The sequence below is a fragment of the Serinus canaria genome, chromosome Z, assembly GCF_022539315.1.
Source record: "Serinus canaria isolate serCan28SL12 chromosome Z, serCan2020, whole genome shotgun sequence".
Classification (NCBI taxonomy): Eukaryota; Metazoa; Chordata; class Aves; order Passeriformes; family Fringillidae; genus Serinus; species Serinus canaria.
Window position 1 is genome coordinate 61,359,142 of NC_066343.1, and position 12,072 is coordinate 61,371,213.

The 12,072-nt window shown below is 41.4% G+C and overlaps 1 protein-coding gene across 4 annotated transcripts in view; it reads left to right on the forward strand.

The window, feature by feature from the left end:
- Positions 1–1,046: 1,046 nt before the first annotated feature.
- The window catches only part of FGF10 (fibroblast growth factor 10), a 60,672-nt gene continuing 49,646 nt past the window's right edge, over positions 1,047–12,072 (forward strand). Inside the window, exons 1-2 of one of the 4 annotated variants that reach the window (XM_050987261.1) lie at positions 1,047–1,233; positions 1,719–2,480. In XM_050987261.1, the coding sequence (XP_050843218.1) occupies positions 2,144–2,480 (337 nt within the window). In that variant the 5' untranslated portion in view covers positions 1,047–1,233; positions 1,719–2,143. Of the gene's footprint in view, positions 1,234–1,372; positions 1,615–1,718; positions 2,481–12,072 lie in introns of those variants that run through there. The other 3 variants (XM_050987262.1, XM_050987260.1, XM_050987264.1) reach the window with 3 other exon arrangements.

The following is a 12,072-nucleotide window of genomic DNA, read 5'->3' on the forward strand; positions in this document are numbered from 1 at the left end:
TAACAATGCTAAGTACTGACTAAAATATCTTGTATGCCGCCCATACCCTGTCAGTTCCTGCTGCTTTATTCTGGTGTTAAAAGATAGTATATCATATGGAAGAGGCTTGTTGATTGCAGGGAAAGCTGACAGTTCAGTGATGGGCTAGAAATATGAAACTGTCATAACATTCAGTATGTGAAATGATAAATCCACTAGAAGAGATGGAATCATAGGAAAAACCAACAACATATGCCCCTCCAGGAAAATAATAGCTTGAAAAATCGCTTAAAATAGCCTTGAAAATGGAAAAATTGTTTCTTTCTGGCAAGGGAAGCTGCATTAGTTTAGAAAAAAAATTAAAAAGACAGCAAAGTATTCAGACAGATTTTATGAGGAAACCTTTGCAATGCCAATAAAATCTCTCTTGCTTTGAAGTCAGACGCGTGATTCAGTAAACGACTCATGTTAGCAATTAGAAAATGGTCATTTAGGGCCCTGATTTCTTTTGAGACAAGGAGAGTGAGGGTGGGGAAAGAGACACAATAAATCTTTAGAGGCTTAAAAGGAAGAGCAGGCTAAAGTGTGAACTTTTTATTTCAGCAACGGAAGCGAGAAATCAGTGATTCATTGACGGAGGGAGAAAGACCTCCATGCAAGCTGGCAGAGAAGAAGGAAAAGGAGCTAATTATGTCTCTTCCCTTTTTACTCTCTCTGACCAGCATATAATCTGCTTTTCCAGGGTCTGCCTGTAGTATATACTCCTTTCCAACCTCTCCACCCAACCCCTCCTCCAGCGGGGGGGAGGGGGAGATCTAGCAGGCAACAAGCTCCAGGTGGCTTTCTCAATCACTTCACTGCCAAAAAAAATAAAATAAAACCCTCCACCAGAAAACAAGTTGGGGGTTTGGGGGTTGGTTTTTGTTAGTTTGGGGAGGTTTTTTAGGAGAGGAGGTTGGTTGGTTGAGATTTTTTTTTTTTTTTTTTTTTTTTTGAGTGGGGGGAGAGAGAGTGGGGGAAGAGTGAAGGGGGAGGGAAGCCTCCCTGGAGGGGATTGGTTCAACTTGGAAGACAGGGAAATTAGTAAAGCATGAGTCTCTAAGCCGTGCTGGTGGCCGGCGCTCCGAGGAGAAGGGCGCTTTAGGAGCAATTAGCAACGAGCCGAAGGCGGCGGCTGCCGCAGCCCGGGAGGAAGCGAGGGCAGCTCCCGGGGCTGCCTCCGCAGCAGGCACTGCTCGCTGCAGCTGCAAAAAGGTTTCAGATGTCCCACCACTGCCTGACCCCCTGCAAATAAGGGCTGACCACCAGAGGCACATCCCACCTCTGACTTGTAATCGCTGACATTTAGGCTACAGCTTCCAACCTGTTTACAACCAAAGGGGGAGGGAAAGGAAAGGAAAGGAAGGGCGGGGGGACAAGTTGGGATTTCTCCTTCTCTCTTTCTCTCGGTTTTTTTTTTTTTTTAAATACTGTTCTGGAGAATTCAAAGCAAAACAAAGAAACTTCCTCCTCTGGGGCTGTCAGTGAGAAAAGGACGAGTTGTGCAACTGGTTTGGGATTTGCAAAAAGACAAGAGGGTGGGGATCAGAAGAAGGTGCAAAGCCACAAAGTGTGAGTGCGCGTGTGTGTAAAGGTGTATGTGTGAAAAATCCATTCCAGCACCCCTTTCCGCTGGTTATTATTTATCTTACTCGTTGTTTTTGTTGTTGTCATTGACTTTGCTGTCATCTATTTTTCAGACCTTTCTGCATCTAAGATGGTGAAGAAAGGAGTGAGGAAGAGAACAAAATAACTACTGGAAAGTCTCAAACCAGGTTGGGGAGTGTGTGTGCATGTGGGGGGGTGGGGAAGGGAAAAAGAAAAGAGGATTAACCACAGCAACCCCCCCACCCCAAAAAAAAAAAAAAAATCCAAAAAACCAAGCCAACAACCAACAGCTCTTTTTTCTGAGGGAGGACTCGAAGGATTAAAAGGCAGCAACTTCTGAGGCGATTTGTCCCCTGAGTTATGGATGTTGGTGCACTTACTTCAGGCCAGATCAGAGCTCAGAGGAATCTAACCAGAAGCAGCAACCACCGTCTCTCCACTTGCCTTTTACCAGGTTTTACCCTTCCAGTATGTTTCATTTGATAAGACATTTTCCAGCGCCCAGAGTTTCAGTACAATGTGCAAATGGATACTGACAAATGGTGCCTCAGCCTTTTCCCACCTGCCTTGTTGCTGCTTGCTGCTGCTCTTCTTGGTGTCTTCTGTGCCTGTCACCTGCCATGACCTCGGCCAGGACATGCTGTCCCCGGAGGCCACCAACTCCTCTTCTTCATCATCCTCCTCCTTCCCCTCGTCCTTCTCCTCTCCTTCCAGTGCGGGGAGACACGTGCGGAGCTACAATCACCTCCAAGGAGACGTGCGCAAGAGGAAGCTCTATTCTTACAACAAGTACTTTCTCAAGATCGAGAAGAACGGCAAGGTCAGCGGCACCAAGAAGGAGAACTGCCCCTTCAGTAAGTACGGCTGTGCCGCCGCTCTGCCGGGCAGGGGCCGCTGCGCCCCCGGGCCCGAGCGCCCGAGCCCCCGGCCGGGGAGGGAAGGGAAAGGAAGAGAGGGAGAGGTGGCGCCGCGGAGGGGAGGGGGCGCACGGCAGGGCTGGGTGGGCTCCGCTCGGCTCCTCAGGGACGCCGCTCCCGGCCAGCCCGTATCTGCGAATCTCTCCGGTTACATTTGTTTTGCAAATGGCCTCGCTGAGCACCGTTTGTTTCTCCGCCAGGCAGAAGAGCAAATTAGAAAGATTTGCAAGGAAGTGGCGGGGAGTGTGTGGGGGACATTGTCTCCTGAATCTGAAAATCATTATCCCCTGTCATTAGAGCGCCTTGACGAGAGCGCTGCATTGGAACAATTAATCGATTGCCCGCACGCTCCTCTCCCCGAGCCGCCCGCTCCGCGCTCCCTCCTCCCCACTCCCGGAGCAGGGGTGTTTCTTCCTGCGGGCCGAGCTCTTGCCGGGGTGCGCTCCCCGCAGCGGGGGTGCCCGGCGGCGCTGGGAGCCGGTGCGCGCCCGCGCTGCCGCCCGCCGTGCGGCGGAGGCGGTGCCGTGCTGCGCCCCGCCGGTCCCGGGCTGCAGCGCCGCTATACCGCTACTCGCTCCATTGTAAACATCTGGGGCTGCCTTCCCACAGACCTCACACGCGTTTCATTGTCCTTTTCTTTTTCTTTTCTTTTTTTTTTTTTTTTTTTTTTAATAAATTATTTCGGAGCAAAAGTCATATGGCAGTCTCCATAGCTGAAGTTTCGAGCTTTTCTCTAGAAGTAATTAGATGCTTTAGTAATAGCGTGCTCCTGGTAATGTATTTTTTCGCTTAGTGCTATAAATGTACCCTTTACTCGGTTTTCCTGCCTGTGAAGTCTTAAATTGGACTGTGCTAAATCACAATGTATTGCTTTCTCTTACGAATCTTAACTATGTCCCACTATAGGAACATGCTGAGAAAGTAAGCTCTGTTATGCAACTGGAGGAAACTCTAAGGCTTTCTTCAACTGGTAAAGAACCATATTTTGGTTCTTGTGTTGTTTAACGTAAATCCAGATAAACCCGGGAATAAATCTGCTGTTAAATTAAAACAACTGAAAGTGAATTAAGTAGATCCTTGTTAGCTAATGTATAAAATGTGGAGCTCTTCAGCAGGTTGCCATGCTATATGATAGACACTGCTGTTAATTCAGCTGTATTTCTAGTAAACACCCATAATATAACCTTAGGAACAGTGAGAAAAGGGCTGGAGTATCATGTGTCAAGCTGCTTCACTTGCTCCACCTTGCAACTTCATGCTTTATCATGCACTCTAATGTTTGTAAATGCTTTAGATGTCAAAGCAGCTGAATTTTACCACCTTCCTTTCTGTATTACATAGAAAGGCAAATTCTTAAAAAAGTGAGGGAGGCTTAACTTGATGAATTTGTGTGGAATGAGGTCCTAGAATGGTGTTTCTTAGATTACCTTTGGATTTGGAGGAGAACAGCACCCCTAAAATGGGATTTTGAAAGATTTGCATACGTCTCTGAGAACATCAAACCATTCTGTATAACACACTGCTGCCAAAAAGGGCTGTAAAGTGCCCACTGACAGCAGTGAACTCAGAGAAGTTCATCTGAGCAGTCCCGCTTCACCAGCAGAACTGCTCAATGAGCAAACTTCTCTGCAAGCTTGAAGTTTTGCAAAATCCTGCCAAGAAGAGGTAGAATACACAGAAAAGCACAAATACATCTTCCTACATTTTCAGGCTACATGCAAGAACAACTCCCCACAAATGTGGGAGGGGATGTGCATGGTGCGTCGTGGTTTTTCAGTCAGTCATCAGAAAGAGAATTGCCTTCTCAGTGATGTCATGGTTACTGTCACATCTGCAGAGTATCTGCTGAAAGAGATTGGAATGTAATATTTTTTATATAAAAGCAAAGTAATGCCTTTATTATAAATAACTGCATCCTATCACTGAAGATTACATGCAGTGAAGAAAGGACTGCCATCATGTTAAAACTTTTAGGTTTCCCTACTGTACTTACATCACAACAGCAGACCTAGTGTACATCCTTCAGCTCAAAACTATTACCATCCTGCTAACAGAAGTCAGAGTTTTATCTTGCTGATTAATAATCATTATAATATGCAGTGTGAAATTGTCTTTTCTGTAAAAACATAGTCTGAGACCATTTAAATATATATATTTATTGTTCCTTTATTCAAGGCTGTTTGTAGCAAAATGTTGCAAGAGAATTCACAAAATCTGTGTTTTTCACAGCATCATGTGTAGCAGTGTTATCATAATACTACTATAATCCCCAGCTGGACTGATTCCATGCAAAGATATGGTATCTCTCACATGGTCTGAAATAAGTAATTATATGTGAATAGATTTCTGCCATGCATGGAGTTAGCCTGAGAGGCCACTAAATTGTAGCCTGTTTAACATTACAGGCTATTTAATCTCTAAAATTAGTTTCTCCCTCTGAAACCATGTTTTCCTAAACAAATAAGAGTGACTATTGACACACAAGACTGAAATATTCTAATTTGGAGGCTAATTTTCTCATATGCTAATGTTTAAAATCCATTTATGCTGCAGTAAAGCCTTATCAGTAGGTCTGTAAGATCGTGATATGTTGTATAATTAGACAACAGCCTTCATGGCTCTCTGCCAGTTAAGCACTGTCAAGTAAGAAGAACAGTTGGAGAAATTCAGAATAAACATTCAGAAAACAGAATTTAGTCTCCAGCCTTTAAACAGCTCAAGCAGTGTTCATGGGTTAGCTCTATAAATATTGTGTACAGTGCACTAAATTAAAGTTTTCTCTGGCATCTGTATTCTGACTTGATTGCTTGGAACTGTTCCATCACCCTTTCTCTACCTGTGGAGTACCAGGTGGCTCCTGACTGTTCTGTCAGAAGAGTGGCAGAACTTGCAGCACTTGGCATGGCTGGAGGTGTCTGTCACTAGACAGATGTAGGACACCTTATTTTATTTTCCTTACATCTGGAAGTTGGTCCTCAAAATACAACTACTTCCTTGTCCTGCAGCACCACAGCTGGGAAGTCCCTTGCCCCTGTTCTTGACAGAGCCCTTCACAAGCACAAATAAAGAGACCTGCCATGTTTTCTGGAGGCTTACACACTAGATGAAGGACAAATGAATCCAAAAATCCTTCAAAGAGCAATTATAAGAACTTTCACTATAGCTTGAGCTCTGGGATCTTCAAGAGAATCTTAAGACATCTGCTAAAATTGAGAGAGAACTGCATGTGTGCAGATTCTGACTTTGCTCCCTCTCTGACAGTTCCCTTGATTAAGATAGAGAATCTCTCTGGAATTAATGATTGACATGCATTAAAACTACATGATAAATGATAAGCGGGTCCAAGAAAACTTAAATGTATGTCTCAGTGCTATACAATTTTGAATTGGCCTCTAAGGCAGGTGTTCACAGTCCTATAAGGCATACAAACTTCAAATTTGCAGGACAGACCTTACTAGCTGAAGAACAATAACAAAATACACGATCCTTCATTAGCAGCAGCTGACCTGCAGTCTGTGGAGGGTGTTCTTTGCCTGAGCAAAGATTGCGAGATCAGGCTCTTACTTAGGTACACGTTGAGGGAGTGCAGTCTTCGTCACTGAGCCTGGAGATGAGTGGGAAGGATTGCTGGAGGGATCCCTGCGGGCTTTGGACCAAGCAGTGCTATGCAAAACCTACAGTAGATGGCGGCACAGCCACTGCCTTGTGTCACCTCTGCTCGAAGAGGTGGACAAGAGGGGTCTGCATCCTTAACTGTGTTAGCTAATTTAGTTCAAGCAAAGCCATTCCAAGGAAAGATATTCTATTAATTTGTCTTCTGACCAGCCCAATGGACTATTTCAAGAAAAAGGCACTGTTGCAGAATGAAAGTGTATGTCAGGGGAGCTAACAAGAAATAATTAGCTACTTCCCACAAGCTACCCGATTCCGGGCTTTTCTTCTGAGTATTCAATTATCTTTTATACTAAGCTTTAGGAGCTCTTGTAGTCCTTGATAGTATTTTCTTTTGCTTTGGTTAGCGTGGGATAAGCTTAACAACATAGTGAGTGAAAGCAAGAAAGTTTTGACCCTCATTCTTTAGCCCAAAAGATTGTAAACAACCACTCAACTACTAGAAGTGCTGAACATTACTAATGAGGAATTTAATTGTGTGCATACATACATGACATATAAATAGGTATTTGTATTATAGATTATTTTCTATTCAGAAAAATAGCATTAAATGTGTTTTAATTAGGTGTACTTCATTTGATACTCATTTTTTTCACCATACCTCTGGTGCAGAAAAATAATAAAGTGCCATAGGTACCTTAACACCAGTTATGAAGCTCCAAGCAGATAAGAATAATTGATAAAATACACTCTTTTGCTACTGAACATTTTGTAAATTAACTGCTTGGGATTATTGACTCCTTATCATTTGTGTTTGTAAATTAATGTGAGAACTTTTAGCAGTTTTTCTAAAGATGTACTAGTGTTTTGCTTGTTTACTGTCCAAAGAGTTCTGGTTTATGGCTTTACCAATCAAAATACTTTAAATAGGAAATAATAATGAGTGAAGTAATTGGAAAAGTTGGTTCCTTACTGTGAAATGTGTGTGTTCTTAAGGACATGATGTCTCACTTTCAGGTAGTTTTTTTGTTGTTTTTGTTGGTTTTGTTGGTTTTGTTGGTTTTGGGTTTTGGGGTTTTTTTTTTGTTTGGTTTGGTTTTTGTTTTTTGCCTGTAGAACTCAGTTATATAATTTATAACCAGGAGTATAAAACCGTAGGCACTTAGGATTTATGAATGTGGAAAGAATTGTACTATTTAATGTCTACATGACACTCTCCTGTTACCCTTACTGCATTCCTGCCTTGTGGACCCTCCATGCTGATACTGTAGCCCTGTCATAAATCTTTTCAAAATACACAGTTGTAAGAAGTCTTTTTGTCTTCATAAATCTAACTTATAACCACTTAGGGAAAAAAAAATCCCAAGAGTTAGGAGCAACTGGAAGTTTGTTCCTAAAAGCCAGAAGAAAGAAAACAAGGGACATACACATTTATAGATGCCATGTTTCTGTTTTAATGGGAGGGTTCACAGGTAGTGGCTCAGCCAAAACTTTCCTTGAAGAGGGCATTAGCTGAGTGAGCAGTATAGAATGTGCTTGCACTTCTGAAACATCTTGGATGCATTCACTCATAGGATAAGATCCTCTGTTTTGAAATAAGGCATTTTAAGATGACTTTCAGATGTCTTTGAACTGTGTGTGTGAATAGGGGCCTTTTCACTTCAAATGAGAGTCAGATCAGATCCTGCAATAGGGGAGTTTTCATTTATTGCTGAGCCTTTCATGTAAAAAAAAAAAAAGAAAAACTTTTCTATGTGCAAATCTTGTTAAACTATGTCTTAAGTTAAAAATCACAGGTACCTGTATGAACATAGGGCAGCAACTCATGTGATGTCGATTGCTGGTTTTTCCTCTGAGAAAGTAATGTAATTGCACAAGAAAGATCCTAAATCGGAAAAAAAAAGGTATATGTAAATAATGTTTTCTTTCTATTTCTAGGCTTAGTATTTAGGATGATAGTGTCAACAAAGCAGAGAAATTACTTGGTCGGTTTGGGATTTCTTATATACTCCCTTCTTGACATTGATATGCCATGACAAAACATTGTTTTCTATTTGGTGGGAAGCTTTTTAAATCAAGCTTTTACAGTCTCTTTTTCCCATCTAGCACCAGGTTGAAATTTCAGCTTGCTCACTTAAACACTTGCTACTGCTGCTTGCAGTTGTTTACATCACTGAACTACTGTATCCTAATATTCTGGGGTATATCACCTAATGGCCTCTTTGTCACTTGGAACATCAAAAATACTTCGTTTATCAGCATTGCCAACCAGTGTCATCTTGATGAGGCTGCATGAAAAAGTAACCCTTGCTTGGGCCATGTGTACCAAACTACCAAATAAGAAGTGGAGGACCGGTTTAGTCAATCTTAGCACATTTGTTCCTCAGTTGGTAGGTGTATTAGTGCCACTAGTCTAACTGTGTGTACCTGTCAAACAAGTTTGCCTTCTTTGACAATTTTTTTTTTTTTTTTTGTGATATTTTGCTATCTTGCATCCTTTCATTACTCAGATGCTTTAACAGGAAAATTAGTTAATGGTGCTTCCAACATCGGTTCTGTTAACTAGAGGGATCCTTCCCTAGCTCTCCTAATTGCTTCTGGTTCTTGTGCCAATTTGTTGTAAAACATCTCTGTTGGTTACAACGTAGTAAAAAGGAGACAGGAAACAGTGTTTCATGAAGTTTTGAAAAGTCAGCCTGGGAAAGCTCTCTGTGTTTATGAAGAGAATTAAAATCTTCAAGGGTAGGAGTCAGGAGGAAGTGGCTAAATCTTTAATCACTGGATGGATATTAAAAGTGAATTTATTAATTGAGCAGGTTATTACAATTGATTTTGGCGCTTCATGAGTACAGTGCAACAAATAGAAGTTGCAGGGGAAAGAAATGGTTACAAGTAAGCCAAGTCTCATACTAAATAGTGGCTTTAAAGGCACTGTTTTTAAATTAGGTCACTTGTGTTCTTTCTTTGAACATTCAGTTCTAATTGCAACAGTAAATCAAGGAATACGCTCAAAGTAGATTCCCATGTAAGGTGGACAACTGGACAGTGCCTTTTTACTGCTACTAACACGTGCATCCAATTACTGGGTTGATATACTCACAATGTCAGCTGTAAAGCATTCCCCTATTTTATAGTTAGCCTAAAGAATTATTAGCCTGTCCCCTTTCACATTTACCTCTAAATAATCTGTCAGAGTGTATATCTTCTACAGTTAAAGAGGAATTTTCACACACATCGAAGCTGACTTTCAAGAAAAAAAGGAAATGTTGAAACTACACCAAATAGTTTTATTCCTTTTCTTTTTCCCCTCTTCCATAACTTTTGGTGTTGTCAAAGAGAGGAAAAGGTTATGGATAGTAGGAACATGAATGATTGTGAATGTCATATTAAAATAAAGAAGATCAGATCTTTCATATACCTTGATTTAGGAAAGCAATATGATGCCTGCTCCTTTCATGGTGGAAAACATATGTGAAGGACAGCGTTGTTTTTTGCCATTCCTGACTCGTCTTCATATGTGGGGAGCAGAAATGAAAATGAGGGGATTGTAGGGGGTGGGGGAATTGTGAGAAGTCTCTTTTCTTTTCTTTCTTCTGCCACTGATATTAGAGGTTCAAACATTTCATAGAAATAAATGAAATGTAAGTTTTCTTTTAGGTTCCTGACACACAGCTGTGCAGCTGTAGTCAGTATGTGTGGGAGTTGGGGAGGGAATGCTGAAGCATTTTGGAATCATTCAGGATGTTATTTAATTGGAATTAAGGCACAGTGCTAAGTGGAGACTGGGTATAAATCAATGATATTGCGCCCACATTAGAGGAAGTGGGTGGGATGTGTGACAAGTACCAGATCAGTACCAGAAAGGATGACAAGAAAGAAATAGGGGCAGCATGTGTCATGAGTGGGAGAGAAGTGGGGAGAGGGGGAGCATGGCTTACCCCTTTTGGCAGCTGTGAACTGCCAGTGATGTTGAGTTGTCCTGTCTGATCTCACTGTAACATCTGTTTGTCACAGACTGAAAAAATGAAGACATTAAGGTGCCTTTTGAATTTGTATAAAAGTGTGTACTTGGTGTTAGGATATGAATGTTCCACTCCCAATTTCATTGTGTCTTCTCTGACCCTATTCTGTAGATATTAGATACTATTTTGTAGCTGCTCTAGGGTTTTCTTCCTCATTTTATCCTCTTCAAGAGGATTAATAACCTGCTTTATTCCTAATATCAAATTCAGTATCAACTACTTGCAAGCGGAAGGGTAGGTGAATTCACCCTTGAAAGTAATAAACCATTTGAAAGAGTAACAAGCTCTGCATAAAAGTCGGGGTTTTATTTGGTTGGTTTTTCTTAATTCTTTCAGTATGCTAATACTACAAACTTTACTTATTAAGAGAAAAATATACCTGAAGGACATCAAGTTACCCTAGAATTCCAAGTGGTTTGATTTTTGGAGCAAGCAATTGGGTGGAATAGAACGTTTTGGTTGCTGGTCTGTTATCAAATATTTTATATTTTGCAAGCTTATCATTAAGATTTGAAGCAGATACTTAGTTACAAGTTTGTTGCTGCAGGGAACAAGGGAAAATGGAAGAATGGAATAGGAGATGACTGCATTTAACACAATTAATATTTTATAAGACTGCTGTTTAGTGTCTTCTTTTCACAATTTTATTATGACATTTTAGGAGATGCTAAAGCTTCCAGTGTTGTCTAAGGCAGCCTTTTAACTTCAACACAACAAAGCTTTTTCTCATTTATTTCCAAGATACTTATTTTTTCTCTGTTTTTTCCTGAATGCAAACACCAGAAGTATAAAACATGTCATAAAGCTGTAGAACTGCATAATATCCCAAGTCAGAAGGGTCTCACAATGACTGTTGTGTCCAACTTCTGATCCTCCACAGGGCAATCTGTAAGTTGATCTCGAAGTACCTCTCTTATCCTCATGAATTATCTTAGTACCTGTGGCACATTTCCCTTGGAGACAAGCTAATGAAAACCTTCCCCTGAACTGTAACCTGGGCTCATGACTCTGCCCCTCTGCCCTGTCTCAGAGGAAGCAGAGTGGTGCATGTGGTTCACATTCTGATGACAGGACACCTTTCCCTTGTCAAAACACTAGTGCTAGTAACTGCAACACAGAAATTCTGTGCTCACTGAGGATCTAGTAACTGCAAAACTAATGGTGACATGAAAAGATACGGAAGATGAGCCTAGAGCTAACCCCATCACCCAAGGTGGGGTTACTTTCTGTTAGTCTGCTTCTGTGTCTAGGCCTGGTTACTCTGTCTCTCAGATGCTGAAAATATAAACTCCCATACATGTGTAATTTTGGTGCTACTGTTTTAGTAGCCGGGTCAACAGTTCATACTTTAGCTGAAGAGCTGAGTTAAGGCACCACCATATGTAAACTGGAGCAGAAAATTATTACAAACCTAGTTTCACTAGGCATTCTGACCCACAAACCATTGCAAGCCCTTTAAATTTTCACTTCATGTGGCTCTGACAGAAATAGCTTAGAAAGTGAATAGAATGCAAGAAATGGGAGGAAATTATGATTGTTTCAGCTTCCTAGAAGTGAGGACGCTGATGAAAGCACATGTGCAAGTCCAGTTCTTATGAACAGTGACATTTAAAGTCATATATGATAGCCTTTATTCATAAAGCAGTATGACCTCTGCTTCTGAACAGTCATGAGCACACAGAAGCAGTGACTCACTTCTTAGTCCAATGAGTTCTTTACACCACTTAAGCAGCTAATAGAAAATTCAGTAAGGCAAGTACTGAGAGGTACGAGTTATGCCCTTTCTGAAGCTTAAAGGTAGATCCAATACAGTAAGTTTTGCTGTTTTTCTTGGATTTTGCTTTGTCAGCAACCCTACTCCTGGGCAAAGAATGATGGAAGGAGATGCTGCGCTG